Source organism: Lycium barbarum, chromosome 1, assembly GCF_019175385.1.
Source record: "Lycium barbarum isolate Lr01 chromosome 1, ASM1917538v2, whole genome shotgun sequence".
NCBI lineage: Eukaryota > Viridiplantae > Streptophyta > Magnoliopsida > Solanales > Solanaceae > Lycium > Lycium barbarum.
In genome coordinates, this window is record NC_083337.1 from 166,053,635 (window position 1) to 166,076,618 (window position 22,984).

At 32.2% G+C, this 22,984-nt stretch overlaps 2 protein-coding genes and 1 pseudogene across 2 annotated transcripts; all 3 read right to left on the reverse strand.

The window, feature by feature from the left end:
• Positions 1-2,403: 2,403 nt before the first annotated feature.
• Positions 2,404-4,513, reverse strand: LOC132605372 (exocyst complex component EXO70H1-like). The gene has a single exon (XM_060318542.1). It carries the CDS (start codon positions 4,374-4,376, stop codon positions 2,532-2,534), a length of 1,845 nt encoding a protein of 614 aa, XP_060174525.1. The 5' UTR covers positions 4,377-4,513; the 3' UTR covers positions 2,404-2,531.
• Positions 4,514-13,950: 9,437 nt separating this feature from the next.
• On the reverse strand, positions 13,951-18,184 carry LOC132605384 (large ribosomal subunit protein uL29-like). The gene is made up of 4 exons (XM_060318548.1): positions 18,032-18,184; positions 17,828-17,963; positions 17,429-17,585; positions 13,951-14,322 (listed from the first exon to the last, which is right to left on the reverse strand). The coding sequence occupies exons 1-4, from the start codon at positions 18,033-18,035 to the stop codon at positions 14,248-14,250; spliced, it is 372 nt and encodes a 123-aa protein (XP_060174531.1). The 5' UTR covers positions 18,036-18,184; the 3' UTR covers positions 13,951-14,247.
• Positions 18,185-18,627: 443 nt separating this feature from the next.
• On the reverse strand, positions 18,628-20,094 carry LOC132626341 (dirigent protein 10-like; annotated as a pseudogene).
• Between the last annotated feature and the right edge of the window lie 2,890 nt (positions 20,095-22,984).

Here is a 22,984-nt window from a genome sequence, read left to right on the forward strand (position 1 = left end):
AGGATTGTATGTCGGATCCGGCATACACTCCCCCCAGCCTTGCCTTGCGAAATTATTTTTTTATTTTATGCATGAGCGGGGGTTTGAACCCAAAACTTCATTGTATCCAAGCGAAGGACAAAACTTAAAGAACACAAATATGAGGGGCAAAATTTAAAGACCACCCAAAAAGAAGGGCAATCCGTGCAAAAAAATGGTATTTTACTTTCTTATTTGTCGCTTTTGATTTTGAATGGTCTAGAATTCATCCAAACAAACAACATATAGCATTAGTATTCTTGTCTTGTCGTAAAGAACCAAGTTGCCTACCTTTACTGCGGGCACCAAATTGGTGACTTTTAAATCAAACTACAGTAGACAAAATAATAGCCACGAGAAAACATTCAAATCAAACTATAGTAGACAAGAGTAACGTTGCTTCAGGGGCAACACCAGGTTACAAGAATAAATAATTTGAATTGTAGCATACTAATTTGACTTTTAGCAATCATAAATCATACGGCGCTCTACTCCGTCCTAAGTTCTTATCATATGTTTGTTATAATTTTTCATGCTTTTAATGTTGAAACGCGTTTTCTACATCAGTGGCAATGAACTTGACATAGAGTGTATCTGAACTTTAGAATCTTTCATTTTTGTGCTTATCTTAGTTGGGAAAATGAGCTAAAAGGAATGTTTGAGAGTGAAAGAAGAATAGGGGATTTCTATTTCTTTTTTTTTTCTTTTGTTATAAACATTTAATTAGGGGTTGTTAATTATTTTTTAATTTACACAAAAACTCTTAAGTTTTTTTAATTTACACAAAAATCCAAAAATAAAAGCACTTTTTATCAAAAAAAAAAAAATGTACGTTTTTCTCTTAAAAAATACGCAAGCAACTATTGGTTGCTTAAACAACTCCTTGTTGCTTATACAATAACCTTGTATCTCATTAAAACTAGGTAAACAACTAGTAGTTGTTTAAATAAATAAAGGTTGTTTAAGCAACTCATTATTGCTTATACATGAACTCAATTGGAAATTAATTGATTGATCACAAATGAAAATTAACTAATATAAAAACCTTGTTTCTTGTAAAAGCTAGTCATTTGATGAGTGATTAAATCCAACTTATTAATTTTATCATCAATTAATTGACTATACTAATAGTTTAAACAAAAATTTACTGATCCAGTGATAATGGAATCAATGTTATTTGATTATATGAATATTAGAACATCAACTTATTGACTTGATAACAATTAAATATCAAACGAGTCGTTCAATGAGTTATTAAACCCAACTTATTAATAATATCATAATTGATTGCAAAATTGATTGACTCTACTAATAGTTTAACAATAACTTACTGATCTAGTGATAATGGAATGAATGTTGTTTGATTATATAAATATTTGAACATTAACGTATTCACTTTATAACAATTAAATGTCAAACGAGTCGTCCAATGAGTGGTTAAACCCAACTTATTAATAATATCACAATTGATCGCAAAATTGATTGACTCTACTAATAGTTTAACAATAACTTATTGATCTAGTGATAATGGAATCAATGTTGTTTGATTATATGAAAATTTGAACGTCAACGTATTCACTTGATAACAATTAAATATCAAACGAGTCGTCCAATGAGTGATTAAACCCAACTTATTAGTCATATCACAATTGATTGCAAAATTGATTGACTCTACCAATAGTTTAACAATAACTTACTAATCTAATGATAATGGAATCAATGTTGTTTGATTATATGAATATTTGAACATCAACGTATTCACTTGATTGTTATCAAGTCAATAAGTTGATGTTCTAATATTCATATAATCAAACAACATTGATTCCATTATCACTGGATCAGTAAATTTTTGTTTAAACTATTAGTATAGTAAATTAATTGATGATAAAATTAATAAGTTGAATTTAATCACTCATCAAATGACTAGTTTTTACAAGAAACAAGGTTTTTATATTAGTTAATTTTCATTTGTGATCAATCAATTAATTTCCAATTGAGTTCATGTATAAGCAATAATGAGTTGCTTAAACAACTTCGTGTTGTTTATTATAAGCAACATTTATTTATTTAAACAACTACTAGTTGTTTACCTAGTTTTAATAAGATACAAGGTTATTGTATAAGCAACAAGGAGTTGTTTAAGCAACTAATAGTTGCTTGCGTATTTTTTAAGAGAAAAACGTACAGGTTTTTTTTTTTATTGGTAAAAAGTGCTTTTATTTTTGAATTTTTGTGTAAATTAAAAAAACTTAGGGGGATAGAGTCCCTTTTACTTAATTTTTAAAACTTGAGTCCTAAATTCTTAAATAAGTAACTCAAAAGTCTGTTTTAATAAAATGCCCCATCTTAGTTGCGGGATTAGTTAGTTATGCACGAAGACAAATGAGGCACTGAAACGATCTAGCTCTTCCTTGCTCAATCATGCTGTTAATGTAGTTATCTTCAATTTCAAACCGAGGCTTACCGTTCAAATAAAAGGCATGAAACAAATAACCAGTAAACTAAAATTAAACTTAACCCCGTGATGGCGATGACCGCGTTGAAGTTGAGCCATGCGATGTCGTACTACCATTTTCTGAAAAACCATTTCCATAAAATAAATCAGACAAGTAATTTTGCAAATCATCAGGGACAAATTTGACAATTGACTTCACTCCACCACAATGCTTCTCGTAAAATGGTCGATAAGCCGAAACAATCTTCTTCGCCAGTGAAATTTTAACTTCATCACGTAGTTTCGGGTCGGGTATAATCCATGAACTTTGTTTCCTATACGCCTCCTCAAAACCCGAATTGAATTTACAAAAACACTCATTCACTTCCGTTGAAGAAATCTCAGCCGTTAAATCCTCCGGAAGTGACGTCATCACCTTGATCCAACCGACCCTCTCGTAATTCCCCATGTATTGTTCTACCTTAGCTTCGTGGTTCGGAATCCAGTCCGAAGCTAACAAGAGCTTCAAACTAGATTCCCTTACCTTCGAAACAACATAGTTTAAATTGTTCGCTAAGAACAAATAAGATAACGCCACGTCATTATAAAACCCTGCTTTACCATCAAGTTTACATAGAAGAACAAGGATAAGCCATGCGAGTCGTACGGAAACGACACAGGAAGGTGAGTCCACGTCATCAGCGATTGGACTTAACAGATAAGATTCCGGTAACGGTGACTTTATTGTTGCCGGCCAATCAGAGACAACGTCGGAGATGGGCCCACTGTAATCACTTAGAAAAATAAGATAATTCATAACATAACGTGTTAATGGATGAATTCCACCACCTGGCACTACTTTAGATGTATCTTTCTTAATGGCTGTTTCAAATTCCGACAACATGGTACGAGCTGCTTCTTTGAGTTTGACCATGCCGGTCAACGCCTGAGATTTGACGACTGATGTAGAATCAAACCCGAATATCACTTCAATTTCACTCATAAGTTCAGAAATAGAGTCGTAGAGATCAAGAATACGGAACATTTTCTCTAACGAAAGCTTCTTGTATTTGGCCACCATTTCTGGGAAAGTGAACAACGTTAAAGCACTGTCTTTAGCGATTTCTGTGAAACAAGATTCTCGTATGTTGTCGGAGATAGAGAACACTTGGTCACAGAGAATTCTTTCACCGTAAAAAAGAGTACTAACAGCAACCTTAACAGCGCTTAACCATGTTTTTATTTTCTTTTCAAGAATTTCCCATTCCATTTTTTGAACCGTTGAAGAGCAAAGATTTTCAACCCCCAAGTAATCTAATGTTTCATCTATGAATGATTTTCGATTAAGTTGGTAAATCTTCGCGCATTCTTTTCCATACCCAGCTTCAATCATACAATCAGCAATAGCTTTCAGATCTACAGCTATGGAGACCTTTTCACCTTCATCAGTAATTGAAACATCGTTAAAACGAGCTTCAATTTCAGCATTATCATCTTCATCTGAACTGCTTGACCGGGTTGATTCTTTAGAGACATTTTCTGAGTCTAAGAAGTATCGATTTCCTGATAAAATGGTGTAAAACTCTTTCTGAAGTCTTTTGACGGCGATTTGCATGAGTTGTTGAGCTCGTGCAAGCAATTGGGAGCTGGAATTTTCTTTAACAAAAAATTGCATAGCGTGTTGTAAGTCAATTACAGTGTCAAGAAACTGCTTGACCTCTGCTCTACTCTCTTGGAAGAGATTTGATACTATGCAAGAAGAGTTGCCATCAAGTTCCCATCTTGTAATAATGGGCTCAGCGTTATTTAAAGTATCCTCCATTAAAGTCTCAGAGAAAGTATGAGATGGGGATGGTGAAGAATTATTGTGAGAAGAGTTATGTGGAGGTGATGGAGTTTTGGATGAAGAGAAAAACCCAGTCATTTCTTTGGAAGTACCTTTACGTTATTTAGTTGTATTAAAAAGAGAGTTGAGTAATGTATATATTTGGAGAGTTGAAAGAAAGACAGAGACTTGGGGAGAGAAGAGGAATTAAGAAAATTCAATTTGATGGGGATATGAGTGCGAAAAATAAGAGTATTTATAGAAGTAAAGGCTGAGCAGGTTTGACTTACTACGGACTGAGATGGAAGAAGAACGCGGCAGGCATAAACTAACGGTAAAGTCTATGATAATTAAATTTTTATTAAACCATTCATATCATCATATCCAAGGTACACTAAATATTATAAAATCCTTCTTGTCGATTTTGCTTTTTTAATAATTAAACTCTTGATTTGTAGTTAATAATAGAGGGACTCCAACTATTTTACCATTTCTTGTTACGCTCTTCACTTTAACATATGTGGCCTTTTTTAGTCAGTTAAAAACTGTTTACTTTTTATATTTAATTAATGTACTTAATTTCACCATCTCAAATAATATACTTAGAGGTCATTTGGTTCGCGAACAAAATTATAGGTCTAGGATTGTAATTCTGGGATTAACTTGTACCACTTCTGAGGCAGAATAAAATACAATACCAAATTTAAAGTATAAATTTATTTTGGAATTAATTATATCTTAAACTAAATATAGTATAAATTTTAGACTCAAATTTAATCATGAGGTATTTCCCATGAACCAAACCACCCCAAGATTTTGAAATTTAAATAATATTTTAGTATATTAAATTCATCTTTAATTTAAGATTAAAAATTCAAAAAAAAATCCTTAATTTCTAAGATTCTATATTCAGTCAACTTAAAATACAAGAGGGAAGGAAGAAATAAAGTTTTGATGCTGAATGGATGGTGACCAAGTTTTAGTAAGCATTTGAACATGCGATTTCATGTCATGATTTCAAGTCATGAGATGAAATCAGTGTTTGGACATGCAATTTCATCTCATGAGATGAAATCTCAAATCGATCATTTAAAAAGGCATGATTTGGGATTTCAAAATTTTTAACTGTAAAACTTGACTTATAAATTTATATTTTTGTAAAAAAAAAAAACCATTAGTTTGTAGATATTTTTACAATTATTCCCACTAATTTCATTAACTTCTATCAACCGTTATTTATGCTCGTACCATGTGAGAGGGTTATATTAAAGAGTAGTTACATTATTATTCATGTTAAATTTTCTTTTTTATTGAACTAAATTTTAATCAATTGATGTCGGATTTTTTAGAAAGGCCTTCTAGTAGCGTATTAATTTTGTTATGAACTATGACTTGCTTATTTTGTAAGATTATATAAAAATTGAAAAAAATTTAATAATTTTCACAACTTGTGGGGCTTTTATATCTATAAGAAAAAATATAACTTAAGAAATTCAAATTATATATTTAAATATAATTTCATCTTATGATTTAATTTCATAATTTTAAATCATATCCAAACGGCACCATATTTGAGGAAGATTACAAAGCAAGCTGACTAGATAGTTATTCGTTTGACGTTGATATTTCGATCGAGGAGAGAGTGATTGCTAATGCCTACTTGCATGAAAAGGAACTCTGGGGGGATTTTCTTTTTGAACAGTATAGCTTTAAATGGGACTGGATAGAATTGTGTGGATGGAAAATCACCGCCAGTTGTTTCTTTATGGGTTAATTCATTGAATTGTTGATGTGAGAACCAAATTGGAACGCGGTTCATTTTTTTGGTGCTCTTACATCAAATTAAAGAGGTTTTAGTGTCAAATAGTAGTTCGATATTTATGTTGATGAAAGATAGTAAACTAAAAATTATTACTTTATTATTTTAAAAATATTATTACTTATATAGAAGTTGAACTTCTATATAAGCGAATCAAAATATTGAAAAGCAAGTAATTAGCTTGAAAAGCAAGTAAACTAATTTAAAATATTGCTTGAAACTTGGAAAAGTTGTTTACCCAAGTCGAATAACTCATCATTATATATATATATATATATATATATATATATATATATAGAAAATACTATTATTAATTTACGTCAATTAAGTATCATGAACCGTGACTATACGATTACGCACTTTAATTTTCCTAATTATTTCCCTGGACCCTACCACGAAAAGCTTTCGTCTTAAGAAATCATTACTTCATCTATTTAGCTGAATTAGAGTACTTGGTAATATTCTCATTACGGAAAAGGGCCAAAATCAATCCTCAATTTTGAAAAATAATTTATTCATACCCTTCGTTATACTTTAGGGCCAATTATACTCTTACAGTTATACTATGGGGTCAATTATACTCTTCTGTCTAACTGTTGTCACGTGACATCATCCCAGCCCTTCAAAATTATTTTACCCTCAAATAATTTTTTACTCACTAAAATAACTCAATCCGACCCGAAATTTTTTTTTCAGCAAAAATAATACGGATAATTTTTCCAGAAAAAAAGATAAAAATTATCCGTATTATTTTTGCTGAAAAAAAAATTTCGGGTCGGATTGAGTTATTTTAGTGAGTAAAAAATTATTTGAGGATAAAATAATTTTAAAGGGCTGGGATGATGCCACGTGGCAACAGTTAGACATAAGGGTATAATTGACCTCATAGTATAACTGTAAGTGGTCGTTTGGTTTGAGGTCAAAATAGTCCCGGGATTACAATCCCGGGACTAATTTATACCATCTGTTGGTATTATTTTATACCATCTGAAAGATGGTATAAAATAATACCAGTATAAGTGGGTTAAGAAGGTATAAGTTGAGTTATTCCAGCACTAATTTTTATACCACGTTTGGTACAAGGTATAAAATAATCTCGGGATAAATCTATACCTTATACCAAACGTGGTATAAAAATTAGTACCGGCATAACCCATGTTATACCTTAAACCAAACGACCACTAAGGATATATTTGACCCTAAAGTATAACGAAAGATATGAATAAACTATTTTTTAAAGTTCGGGATAATTTTGGCCCTTTTCCGTTCTCATTATTGCACAATGGATAGGATTCTTCCCTCATAGAAGTGTACATAATAAGTACAGTATTAATTAGGATATTGTTTAGTGAGTTAAGAGTAGACCCTTCAACGCTTTGGACTTTGCAACTAGTAATTTTTATAGTAATGTGAGATTTTTTATCCTCAAAGTCTCGATAGCTCCAAATTGATTGGAGTGATTGTAAATTGTAATCATTTTTGTTTTTACCATTAGTATTTCTACTAGGTCGATATTATCATGATCAAATATTTACATCAAATTAATAGAATATGCCAATAAAATTCCTTTAATTTGCCAACGCCCAAACTGCATTCGAGGCCTCGAAATATTGTGCACTTATTTTACACTAATGATCTATATATATATATATATATCAAACTATAATATACAGTAGTAGTAAGTATAATAACTTCAGTTTAATAATCAATTAAACATTCTTTTCTATGAATCTATTTAAGTTACATTCAATTCATAATTGAAATGACATGATTACCATGCAAAAGTTAACTTGTTTTTTAAGCAAGCATAATTAAAGAATATATCATGCATAGTTTTCTTCATCATTTTTCTTACTTCTGCTTACAGAATTTCTCTGTCCACTGATTTATTATAATTTATAAGTATCAAGATACCTAGACATGATTACTCCCTCCGTCTCATAATAATTGTCACCTTAGTCAAATTTTTTTTGTCTCATAATAAGTGTCACCTTAGGAAACCAATGCATATATTGACTAGTGTTTTCCAACTTTGCCCTTGGACAAAAAAAGTAGTAGTACTCTAAATGATGATGGTTGGATTACCAATGTCAAAAGATGGACTACTTGTGCATGCTCTAATCATTAAGAGGAAAAAGTAATTTTTTTTACATAAGGGTAATTTGATAAGCTTCACACTTCATCATTAGTTTCTTAATATGCGTGTTTTTGGCTAAGATAACACTTATTATGAGACGGAGGGAGTATTTGTCTTGAACGTAAATTATAATGAACCCATAGAAAATTGGCTGGACAACGTGAAAACTGAAACATAGTACCACTAAAACAATTTCAATTCATTTTCCTGGTATAAAGTCGGTGCTAAACTGCTATAAATAAATACTACTACTATAAAATCGTCGGTCATGCATGTCGCAAAAGCCAAATCATATGACCGTTTTATCTCTACGTACTTTGTCTTGGTTCTTACTTAATTAGGCCCTCTATCCATATTCATTACTATAATTAAAACTTCCAAACTATATATTTCTACTTTCTAGCTACAGATAAAATATCTACCGACTACCGGGCACCGGCCCAGAGGATCTAATTCATGTTAGTTAAAACTTATGTTTCCAATTATCGGAAACAGATCGATGAATATAAATAAATATATACTAGTGTTGATCAAGTACTACTTGACTCTTTCATAAAAACCGACCAATGAGGAGTAAGTGTCGGAAAAAGAAATCGTTTTCTATTTTTGTTTGTGGGGAAATGTAGTTATATTATCTTTGTTAATCTTGCTTCTCCTCCATAAGTGGGATATTAATAGGATCTGGTGCCTTATTCCTGTCGCACTAACATGTATAATCAACAACAACAACATACCCAGTTGAATCTCACAGTGTGGAGTATGGGGAGGGTTAAGTGTACGCAGACCTTACCCCACCTTAAAAAAGTAGGGAGACTGTTTCCGAAAGACCCTCAGCTCAAAAGAAAACAAGGGAACGCACTAACATGTATAATCAACGAATGAAATAATATTAGGAGATTGTTTGGATGAGCTTATAGCTTTTGATTATAAGACATAAGTCATAAGTTAGGAATTCTAATTTATGACTTTTGATTTATTTTTGTTATTTTGGCTTAAAAATAAGTGCTTGAAAACATTTTTTTTTAATTTTACCCAAACACTACTAATTAAAAGTGCTTAAAAACTATTTTGACTTAAAAGCACCTAAAATAAGCCAATCCAAGTAGGCTCTCGGTACTACATCCAGTTTTGTACGGACTCGTAGGTGCGAAATTATAATAAGTGAAGATGTTAGAAAAGAAATACAAGAACTTAAAATCACATATAAGGAAATCGATTCAAAAGACCTACAATTTCTTAAAACTAATATATGCAGACTTGGCGAAAGATAAAGCACGATGAAAGTAAAAAAATTAATTTTATACTCCTTCCGTTCAATTTAAGTGTCTTACTTTCCTTTGTGGTCTCTTCCAAAAGGAGTGTCTCATTTTATATTTACTAAGTTTTTCAATTCCAACATTCTAGATGACAACTAACAAGTTTAAGACCATAAGATTTAAAGGACTATATACATCTTTAATTTAAGATCACAAGATTAAAAAAATTGTTTTTATTTCTTAAACTTCGTGCCCAATCAAATTAAGATACTTAAATTGAGACGAGGGAGTAGATGATATCAATTATTCAATAGGAATATGTTTTAGTCACTCTAATACATTTATATTAGATCCTTTACTTTATAAGAATCTTCTAATTAACTTCTAGTAATTATTTTCACTTTCATCTTCTTTTTTTTTTTTTAAATTATATTAGTCTAAGATGATTTTAAAAGAGGAATTATAGTTAGTGAGAATTTATATAGCTAATCTTATTTAGAATTGATGCATGTTAATAAACACTTTTCTTTTAACATAAGAATAACTACCCACCCACGCAACCCAAACCAAAATAAAAGAATCACAAACAAAAATAAAAGAAAAGAAGAAAGAAAAACTGTGAACTACCCATAGCTCATCAACTTGAGGTTGACTCAGGGGAAGAAATCTTTCATATTAATTAACCTAATTAGCTTGCATTCCTAACTGAGATTCGCGTACCAATTAAGTTGACTAAAACCCAAAAGAAATATGAGGTGCTACAAAGGAACAAACACGTGGTCATTTGTATGATGCAAAGCTAGATTAAGCCACATAATTAAGTTCATTTTATTAACAATGCTATACTTCCAACTACCTAGATAGATCTTTTTCTATGTTGACTCGTTCAACAACTTGTGAAAAATACAAAAAGTAAATCAATGATTATTTGATCATGCATCTTTTTAAATATTGCTAATTTGCAATTTGAATGTAATATACAATAGAAATTTTATCATTAAATATTGTGAGTTGGTACTTTCTTTCATCCTTGATAAGAAGTTTCAGTTTAAATAATATGAATGAACTCGTCTTTGATAGAAAATACTTTATCTCCCAATTAAGATTTCTTGAGATAAATTCAAATTAATTAGGTTTAAAAGCAGATATGAAACATAAAATGAAAAATAAAATTAAAAAAAAAAAAAACAATTGGTTTCTTGATTCTCTCTCTCTCCTCCCCCACCCGCACAACACCCCCCTCAACACGCACAAAAAAGAGGTTTGGTACTGTGCAATAAATAGTTGTTTACATTTGGAATCAAGACAAATAAACTAATAATTTATATTATCACTTTGATTCGAAACGTTTCCCCAAATTGATTTTCGTTTAATTCTTTTTTTTTTTTTCTGCAATTGCCTTCATTATGTGATTCTTTTTGAAATGCAAAATATTGTTTATTCTTCCGCTAATAATGTAGAGAGGTTAAGTGAGTAGTTTGCAAAATAGTAGATTATAATTTAGTTTGGACTTCTAAAAATCATCTTAAAAAAGAAACGATTTTCTCAAAATGTAATATAAAATCATAAATACGTACTCACATCTGGTGCTTATAACGAAATCATCATCTAAAAACTAACTTAGCATATTTTCCAAAAATTCATTTTCAAATTTATATTTGAAGAAACTGTTACTCCAAAACTTTTCAAAAAATTATATCGAATATTCTGCAATTATGATTACTTATACTTTGGCATCAACTCAAATTCTTTTTAATGAATTCCATCTCATCATAATTTCCAGACAACATAACAAAAGAACTATTTTTGTTGAATTATCCATGAAGACAAAATAGAAAGAATAAAAAAAGAAAAAGAAGAAGATACGATGCAAAATAAAAAATATTATGTGCGTATTAATTAAGAGGCTTTGTGCCTCCTTAGGCTTACAATCCAATTAAATATGTCTTATTATTATTGTCGCGAAATACATGAGGTATTATTATACACCGATCTCCAAGAAGCCACTTAAACATTTTCCTCTTTTTTATTTCTAAGAAAGATAATTTCCCCATCCCCATAACCAAACGAAAAAAAAGAACAATAAAAAAAAGTGTGGTCGACTCATAAATCATCAACTTTAAATCGACTCACATGAAGAAATCTTTGATCTTGATTAACCTAATTACGAGATTTGGCATACCAAGTTGACTAAAGTCAATACGATAGGAGGAACAACAAGAGAAAGTAGAAAAAACGTGAGACATTTGTATGACGCAAAGATAGATAAATTAAGCCGCCACACAATTAAGTTCATTAATTTAAAACGCCATCTACTCCCTAGTTGTGTAACTGTTGACTCGTTTTACAATTGAGCTTACTTGTGAAAAACACAAATGTTAAATTTAACGAACATTATTTGATAATCAGTTCCGTCTCAAATATTGCTAATTTGCTATCTACATACGGAAGTATAATTGTAGGATTGGTATAATTAACTAATGTTCTAATCTCCCCCCCCCCCCCCCCCCCCCCCCTGCAATTCCTTTCATTTATGTGGATCGTTTTTTAATTGTTTTTATACTTCCAATTATCTTTTGAGTTGCTGTGGTACCAAAGTATGCAACATAGTCAGAACGTATGTTGTTTTGCTGTTTTCTTCTAATATTTTCGTAAGAGGGGCCGAACTAATAGTTCAAGCGACAGATTTGCGAAACAGTGTATCAGAATTTTAGTTCTTATTTTTTAAAATTATTAAATTAAATACAATTAGTTTTAGAAAACCAGCTTCCCAAAAATGAAATCAAAGACTAACTCTTTTTCCTTAAAGTTCCATTTCAAATAATTTTAGCATGTATATATTTTATAACTATAGTGTCCGATCTAACTTGTGTACACTCTGACCAAATTTGATTTCTTAAGTATATTGTAAGGATTCATTGTGACTAATTTTCTACCGACCGTCAGCACATTGTAACTCCCTCTCTTCAATGAGGCGAATTAGGATCGACAAGGTGAGCTAGTAAAAATATTCCAAAAAATATGTTAGTTCTCGAAACCTAATATAATATTCAATCTTAAAGTTGTGCACGTTAGAAATGTTGAAAGAAGAAAGGACTGCGTCCAATTGTTGAAAACTGAAAAGATGACGTTAAAAGATTGACGACAAGCAAAGGAGAGGCACAAAACTAACCAAAAAACAAAAAAGGAGGAGAACACATGCTGCTTTGACTCAAGAATTGACAAATACATGATATATTTTTGAAGCAATTGTCTATTTCTGGCCAATTTTTTCTTTAACTGATAGAGCCAATTGCTTCAGAACTCTTCATCAATTAGATATTACCTTATACAGTCAAATCTCTCTATAATAACATCGTTGTGTCCGAAATTTTTCAACCGCTATAAAGAATGGCCGTTATAGACCTATAATAGCGTTGACATTTAAATAATATTTTGCTGTTGTAGGCAAAAAAAAATGCATGAAATCCAATTTTCATTTTTAATTGTCAAATTCTGAGCTTAATCACACTTTTTATAACGAAGGAAAATCGTTTAATGATGGAAATATATAAATACATATGATATTTTTTTATCATAAATAGTGTATTAAGTGATCAAATATTTGATCAAAATCTCTACACTTATTATTGGTAATTATAGATATTTTATTTTTATAAAGATGGTTAATTATTATATTACCAAAAAAAGAAAATAGCTGTTATATGGGGGGTAATTTGACAAAAAACTTATTGTTATCAAGTTGGTTGTTGCAGTTATAAGTGAAATGCTGTTATAGAGAAGCAAAATATAACATAAAAAATCTATTCCGGAAAAACTTGACTGTTATAGAGAAGTGTTGTTATATGTGAGTGCCGTTATAGAGAGGTCTAAACCGTATTCATTTCAATTTCAATGAAAAGGAAAACAACTGGCGATCTAATTAATTGTGCAACCCATGCCAAGGTAGAATCTCTTATTTGTACTGAAAGTTAATATGAGTTATCATTACTAATTAGTTATAATTTTTTAGTCAAAACATCTAGCACTTTTTTTGCTTCATCGTGTATTACAATTGTTAAGGTATAAAAAATAGTACCGAATATGTATTAGTTATGCAGAGATTAGTTATGATGGAATTATTTCTTTTCCAATGTTTAGTTTGGTGTATTAAGGACAGTTCTGTCTTTAACCATGCTTATCAATATATTAATAACCCTTGTATTGCTAATAGCCTAATTCCGTGGTTTGCTATGTATAATAATACTAAATAGGGTGTTTGGTTGAAAAACTCAATCAAAGATTAATAATACCAAAGCTATTACATGCATTATTTCTTTAATACACCCTAGTCCTACCAAACAGCCCCTAAGGAGTTTAAAGAAATAAAGAATGACGTTCAATGCATAAGCTTTACATACAATACACCGAAAGAAATAGTTCCATATAAAGAGTAGAGAAAGTAGAATATAAACACACAGATACGAACTAACAAAATATTAGAGTTTGCCTTTCTTTTCTCGTTCAATTAACTGGACACCATGCACCACTCGTTCACAAGAAAAAGACGGCAATGTTATAACCGGAGATTAGGGCGATTGGTGCATAGACATTACTTCTAGCTACGAGTTCTAAAAAGGGAACTAAACCGGAAAATAAAATAAGCAAAAGTTTACACTTCATAATGCAATGTTTTAGGAAGTAAAACAACTCAGTTTGGATTGATCCACCCTTTTGCTGGGGAAGTTGCTAATATCTCAGTGACTAAATTGGATGAATTCAAACCTTAATGGCATACTTTCTAAGTGGAAAGTACATTTCTTTCTTCCTCTCTCTTTCTGTCTTCAAAGATGCCTGTACATTAAACCACAGCTATGCCATTAACTCAAAGTAAACCGGCAAGTGCCTCAGCTATGCAGAGTAGAGAGACACACAAGTCAAGAGGCAAAAAGGGCATTGCAGCGGTAATATTAGGTATCCGAAGAACATTATGAGTTCCTATGAATTCATAGGACATGGAAAACCTAAAAACAATTTCTTTCAATTATAGCATGTGGTATTTAGCTGACATACACTAACAGGAAGCGGGGAAAAAGGACATTACTGGTGAAATTAAGGTAATCTAAAGAAGAGACAATTTGTTTATATGAATTCATAGGGCATGGAACACCTAAGAATCATTTCTTCAAATATAGCATGTGGTAATTACCTGAACATACACTACCAGAAGGCCAAAAAGACATCACCGGGGTACTTTTAGTTATTATTCAAAGGGAGATGTGATTTGTTTCATAAATTCAAGTCAAAGGACATGGAAGAGCCATATCTTTCAAATATAGCACCAGGTAATACCTGAAATGTCAGGAGTGTACAGTGATTGCCAGGCCAGATCTAGAGTTAATAACCCATAGTTCCACAAAATAGTTCAGCTAAGACTAACTGGATTCACGCTATAGTGGTAACGAAACCAATCCGAGCATACCTAGTTTGTAATTTGAATCTCGGATAAAACTATAATTGCAATCAAGCAAATGATATAAAAGAGCAATCAAACAAATACTTCTCATGCATGATTACTGGATATACTTTATATTCAACTTTTGTAAAACTATCACTCAAACAACTAACCATGCTTATATCTCAAACTAGTTAGGTTGATTGCAGAATCTTCTAATCTACTCCGCTCTATGAGGGTCATTTTATTCCAATACTATAAAATTTGACTATTAATCCAACTCAAAAGTTCTCTATATCTAGATGTTCTTCAAATCTCAGTTATCCATGTACAGACACACAAGTTTCTCATCATACTAAAAAGAATTGGCACCTAGGTTTAACAGCTAAGTCATAACTCTCAATCTAGGTTATCCAATTAGCTGGTGTTGCCTATACAGATTCTTTACATCCATTTAGTCCCCCCCCGCCCCCCCTAAATCAGTATTGATTTTGAGAGATGATCGGTCTTTTGAGACTTTTTTTCGAGCTGACAATCAAGCAAATACTTCTTATGTATGATCATTGGACCTAATTTGTAATTCGTTTGACTAATTTACTCAAAGAAATAAATAAAAGGGTCAAAAATATCCCTCTACTTTGTTTTAACGGCTAAAAATATCCTCCATTACAATTTTGGGTCATTTATGCCCCCGCCGTTATGAAAGTTAACAAATACTTTTGGGTCACCTATGCCCCTGCTTTTATGAATTCAAATAACCCGATTTCACAAAAAATAACCCGCTCCCCTATTTTACCCGCCCCGACCAACCTCCTAAAATAACCCATTCTTCCTTCTCTCCTCCGGCGAACTCCATCTCCGACCAACCACTTCTCCCATTCCCTTCCCCCTTTCTTGATTTTATATCCCGTTTTAGAAATTTTGGCAAAGTAGCAATCTCCGGCGAAATTTTTGATGGGTTTATGATTGTGAATTGGCTTTTTATATTGAAATACACACACAAACTCATCCTTTGCCATCATCTGTGTACACTTTTTCTGGTAATCAATTGTTGATAGCTCCAGGTGTACATATTGTGCCTTCGAATTAAATTTATCTGATTTCAGTTAACTCCACTTTTGGATTTCTGTTTGATGATCAACCTCAAGCCTCTGTTACATCGAGAATATTTATATTAAGAATGGTTTATTGATTTCGTGGTTCGCCGGAGATGGCTACTATGCCAAAATTTCTGAAACGGGATATAAAATCAAGAAAGGGGGAAGGGAATGGGAGAAATGGTTGGTCGGAAATGGAGTACGCCGAAGGTGGAGAGACTATGGGAGGGAAGAATGGGTTATTTTAGGAGGTGAATCAGGGCAGGTAAAATAGGGGAGTGGGTTATTTTTTGTGAAATCAGGTTATTCGAATCAATTTGGGGATTTCCGTCAAATGAAGGGTATATTTGTTAACTTTCATAACGGCAGGGGCATAAATGACCCAAAATTGTAAGGGGGGATATTTTTAGCCATTAAAACAAAGTAAAAGGATATTTTTACCCTTTTCCCTAAATAAAAAGACAAAATAGAACACTCTGCATAATTGTTCTTGACAAGGTAATTCAATTTTTTCAAGCACATAAAGGGAAGGGCACTACAAGGTGGGGAATCGAACCTTCACCAACGAGGTGAAAGTTCAAGTAGCCAGTGCAACAGAGCTCTGAAGATAATTCAATTCGTTTACGGCTTTAGGGTGATAAAGTTAGGAGCTTGGAGAACTCAGTTTTCCAAGTGAATTCACTACATAAAGCATAAAAGCTCAGAGTCTATTTCCATCCAAAGTTGGGCATTATTGATCCGGCACATGACTATCAACTAAAATTTATTGCTTTACTTCATTCTTGTCAAATAATAAAATAAAAAAGAAACTGTGTTTCTTCCCTCCAATATTCCCCCTTAACCTTTCTAAGTCGTCCCTCTGTCCAAACAAATTGCAGACTCCACCTAAGGTAAACGGATACAGGACATGCTAAGATGAGCTGCAGATTTTACTTGTGGTTGATTGAGATAATCAAAATGATTTATGGCCAGGGAATATAAAAAACAAAATCCACCAAACATGACATAAATTGAGCATAAAAAAAGATTGATTGAATATTGCGTCTTTACAGCTACCAAAACATGCACCACACATTTCAAGAGCCAACGAGTACAAAAACAAGCTACGGCAGAAAATGCATGACAATATATTCAGTTTACTAAGACATTAACAGAACAGAGTACAAATCACAACAATGCAGCTCTTTCTTATTAAAAGATTCCTTATATTTCCCAGAGCCAAACAAGTACAAAACCCGTAGCAACATAAAACTCAATAACAGAACATTCAGCTAAGAAAATGACACGAAAGAGTACCGAATCACTACAATGCAGCTTTTCACTAAACAGGTAAACGATGAAACTACCGTAGAATAACACAACAGGATAATCACAACAATTCAACAGGTCCAAATATAGTAAAAAGTACCTGGTGCTTAGTAAGACGTCTACGAATAGCTCTGGTTTTCTTGGGACGGAGGTCAAGAGGCAAGTACTTCTTGTTCTTGTATACTTCCCTCAGTGCTGACTTCTGCTTCTGCGATATCACCGTCAACACCTGTGCTATCGACAACCTCACTACCTTTCTGCACCAACCCATTTCATTTAAACATAAGTTATATATGTATAAGTATTTAATTAAATATAATGCAAATGGGTAAAAAAAAAATTACATCTTTGTCAACCCATTTCATTTAAACATCAGTTATATGTATAAAGATTTCCATATACTTCAAAGGGATAAATTTTTTTTACATGTTTGTCAATTTAAACATCAATCATAGGTACAAATACTTGAATATACTGCAAAATAGGTAGAAAAGGTTACATCTTTGAGAGCTTGTTAGGGGCACCACCAGTGACTTTGGCAACACGTAGAAGAGCAAGCTCTGCTTTCAGGTCCTTCAGCTGAGCTAAAAGGTCAGTCTTGGATTTCTGTCTCAGCTCGTGAACTTTGATCCTTGCTACAAAATGAGAATAGGGTTATTAGGATTAGCAAAGACAAAATGCAGAGAGTGAGAGCTTCACTTACCCATGGCGTATCTCTATACACACTCTCCTGGCAATGTTAAAACTGAGAAACCCTAATTCGCGGCAGAAAGAAGACAACGTACAAGCCTGCTGCCTGCCTATATTTTTGCACGTGGGTAGAACGATATGGGCTAACAGATCTTCATGGCCCAAGTTTAAGACAACTTAGATCCAATTACCTGTCCAAATCCAAGTTGGGCTTTTACGTTACCCTACGGGCCGACTTTTTAACCAGAGGTTTCTAATTGAAGAAATGACATGGTTTGTCATTCAAAATCGAACTTTATCTAACAGGACATATGTCCCATGAAAAGTTGTTTGTTATGAGGTGCAACAATTAAAGACCAGCACAAAATAGGGATATTGCAAATGACGAATTTTCCCAAGTATATATACTCGGGGTTGGGTGCAGAGCGGACCCATAAAAGCATGTTTTAAAATCACCAACTCAAATCTATTGCCGAATCCTACTCAGCGACCGTTGAGTTCACTCCATAAAACTCAACGCTTACACTTACTTGTTCAACATTATATTTCGATTCTGCCCAACAATTGTGATCTCTTAGGAGAATCGATGACTGCATTGCATTTAAAAAACAGTGCTAGAACATCTAAGAATTTTTAATTGAATACTTATAATATCCCAAGGAATAAAAAATCAATCGCATGCCCCACAGTCGGAGAGTCAATTTCTTATTTACAAAAATGTAAAAGAGTACAATATTAAAAATAAAAAAAAAATAAAAAACAAGACATAGGTTGAGCAGATTTAAGTTTTAACAGAAGTAGAAGCCATCTCCTATCAAATTGGAGCTTAAACTTATAATTACAATAAATTTTCAAGAAGACAAAATTACAATATTTTTCATCCAATCACTGAGCAAAACACACCAGAATTACAAACCAATCACTTAAACACACTAATTGCTGGTAAACCGTTGCCTCCACCGATTATTCCATTACTGTTTTGGTTAACAAGATTAGATGTTATGCCGCTTAGGCCAGTAAGGAAAGGGATGTTGTTGTTGCTGATAATTCCACTGTTGGCATTGTTAGTAGGGACACCGTTGTCAACTGCTAAAACTGCACCGTTTGGTTTTGCGAATGGGACTTGACCACTCACAGCGGGGTTTGTTACAATTCCTGTAACGGCTATAGCTGAAGGATTTGATCCTCCGAGAATATCGTGCATGAAGAAGGAAAATGTATGATATCATAAGCACCAGCACCACCAGCTACAGCAGCACCAGCACCACCTGCTTCCGCAGCACCAGCTCCACCGGCTACAGCAGCACCAGCTGCCGTAGCTGGAGGTGCTGCACCTGCTCCACCGGCTACGGCAGCATCAGCTGCCGTAGCTGCAGGTGCTGCACCTGCTATAAAATAGGCATGAGAATTACTTTCCATAGACCGTATTTTGAAGAAATATAGGCAATTAATTCCCTCAACGTAAAACGCAACTTCTTAGAGAAGGCATGATTTTATGTAAGCTAAAATGAGGTTATTTCTAATATATAGTCAACATTATTTCATAAAACATCAGTGTTCGTTTAAATTTAAATTTTAAAGAATTTAAATAATTCAAATTTTTAAATAAAACGGAAAATATATACGTATATAATCCTTGAACTCATTTTTGTCTTCCGATGTAAGACAATATAATCCCACTTTAAATATATATTGCGGACTATCTAATGGCACCTGCATGCACCTAATTAGGTGCACATAATTATGTCATCGAGGGGCGTATACCTAATATCATAATTAATTAAGATAAATGTCCTCTGTAATAATTTAAATTCTTAATTAGATAAGATGATCACACAATTTAATATATTACTAACTAGTATATATACCTGTAACTGCAGCAGCTGCACCACTCGCAGTTGCCCCTGAAACTGGTGCCTGATCAGTTGGATGAGCATTTTCTGGAGCTACGGTGGGGGTGGCTACTTCCTTGTCAAGGATTCGACCTGCTGTAGCAAATGTTATGGTGAGAGCTAGAATTAGTAGGGATGAGACAATGGCTTTGAGTTGAAAATAGTTGGAATTTTTAATTGCCATTGGTTGAAGAAACTGATGGATGTGAGTGTGTGTGTGTGAGAGAGAGAGAGAGGGGTAGAGGTTTTTGTTTCTGTTATACTTTGCGAAATGATATTCTGGAATGAGTTTGATGTGTGATCAAGCACGTTGATGGGAGTATATATATGTGTCCTTAAAATGGAGAGAAGTTGAAAACTCCATTGGGTATATGAGAGGAGTAGATGAGATGGATTAGGTATAATTAAACCTTTACACCCTTAAAAGTGTATTAGTTGAAGGGTTGCGAAAATGATACTCATCATGTACAAATAACAACTAAGTATAAAGGCAGACAGCCAGACACTGACTAAAAAAGGGGAAGAAAACTTGATAAAGTTGCATCTGTTTGCAGAGTTGACCGTCGAGCTTGTTAGCCTAGCTATATTTTGCGTCAACTATTTGATAAGGATATTAATTCATAAAGTTGGATTGGGGCAAATATTTGGTCCAAAATCCAAATAATCTGTTAATTGGACCGAAGGTTATGTTACTTGAATAGTTGAATCTTACTAAGCAGCAGCCCACTTTATGCGTGCTTGATTACTCCTATCAGTATCATTTCATTTGTCTCCTTTTTTTTATAAATTCTACTGGATATAGCAATTAAATTTTAATTTAAATTGTGCGTTAAACTCATAGTTAAAAAATTAGTTTGACAGAAAGAACGACATCAAATCATAATTTAAAATTTGAATAGCCGACTTAATTAAGCCATGAAAGTTATCAAAGTTGTACAGTAATTAGATGAGAGAGATCGATGCTAAACATTTTAAGACGCCTAAAAATAAAATAACAGCATATAAATTTGATGGGGAAGTCATATATAATGATACCATTCTCTCGTATACGTTTTTAGTTTGGTCATCAAGTTCAAAATTGTAGTTTGTTTTGTAGAAACTCTTTTAGTTTGCACTAACATGATATTTACATTCTACGTGATATATATATATATATATAAGAAATGACATTTTGGTACATTATAAACATTTTTTTTTTTTTTAAGATCACAAGACTAAAAACTATTCCTTGTTTTCTTAAATTTGGCATCTTGTTTAAAACATACTTAAACCGTAACGCAGAATACTACTTAATATTAAATCCATTGTTTTACCTTTTTCTTTATAAGTTTCTCCCAAGAAGATGTTGTCGCTAAGATCTAGTGGATTATTCAGATATGAAAAAGAAAGAAATCATGCCTCCCAATATTCCCAGATGTGTATGGTCCCATATTTAGGCATGGCTATTACCTCCTATATGTTTTTGATTTTAATTCTGAAAGATCATAAGCTGGTTCATATTGATTCATAAACCTTCAATTTGCTGCATCCCTAGGCAGGCTATCTTTTAATTTATGTCATGCTTAACTAATAAACCCTAAAAAAATAGCATATCTAGGCCTGATCAATTAACACACTGGCGCTTACTAGATCCCAGTAATTAAGTTTTTTCTGCATGGCATGAATTTCCATTATAATTGGTTTTGAGATAAGATGGATCATGTTTGGTCTTGAAACTTAAATTTCCTTAGGTTTCCATGCGCATCGCTATCCTTATATGTTGTATTTATTTTAATGACCAACGTGGTTCATGTTTAATTTGATTCACAAGCCTTAAATTTGAGCATTCCATCTATGCATAATGAATATTTTTTTTTATAGAATATAATATTATTTTGAATCATCGTTATTTGACCTCTTTTTTTTTTTTTTTTTGAGAAAATATAGGCTACAGAGTTACTAGGTACAACAAGTAAGACATATATTTTCGCACCATAGTCCTAATTAAATAAAGATTATTTGAAAAAATTCCGCAGGTGGACCGATATCAGCTCGCCGATCATAAATTATTTTAAGTAGCAGTGTAATTGGTTCGATATGGCCAAGCATTTTAAAGAAATTGTGTCATATCAATTTGATGACTCTATTAATGTTTATAATCAAAATTAAAAGCTATGGTAAGAGCATCAAAGACATATAAAGAATAGTACTTCTCACTTCTCAAGTCCTTGATTCAATATAGTAAGCAAACTTGTAGTAATGATATTCCTTTTTTAATGTTTTTATTTTTATTTATGATGAATGTGGTGACGTACACAGGAATTTTCCTAAGAAATATCAACATTTAAAGAATATAACAAATGAATAAATTAGAGGGACGAATGAAAGTTAAGTTTTATGTTTAGCTTGAGGTGCGTGCCGTCCGCCCCTGGGTGAATGAGTTAAGGCTATATTCCTACTATAGTGTATGCATCCAAACATTTTATTGAAGCATTTGATCATATCATATAAAATCTTAGGGTGAAATTCATTTTCACTCCAAACTTTGCTTTAAGAATCAAACTCTCCCCTCAACTTTAAACAATGGTCATTCTCTCCCCTTTATCCTAATTGGCTTTTTAAAATTCCCATTTTATCATTACATTATCAATTTTTTTTTTCTTTTACTTCCTTAAAATCATGATTTTTTTTTATCTCTTAAATCTATGTAACAAATTTTCTATAAAAAAATATATTTTATTTTCGAGACGGAAAAAGAAAAGTGATAAACACTAGTTGAATATATAACTTAATGCCGTTCTATAATGAAATAAATGAGAAGAATAAGAATTTTCTTTTACTAATAATCAAAACTCTGATATCTATTTGTACAAGTAAAAATAACATGTAATAATAATTTTATAAATATATTTCAATGAAGGTAATATAAAATAATTAATAAAAATAGACGTATATTCTCTAACAAATTCATAAAGATTATCTGTTTATATCACAAATGAATTTTAATTCATAATTTAAAATATTCCATTAATGACAACCAAAACTCGTTTATGTATTGACAATAGAGAATTAGAGAGAAGTGAAACTTAATTACA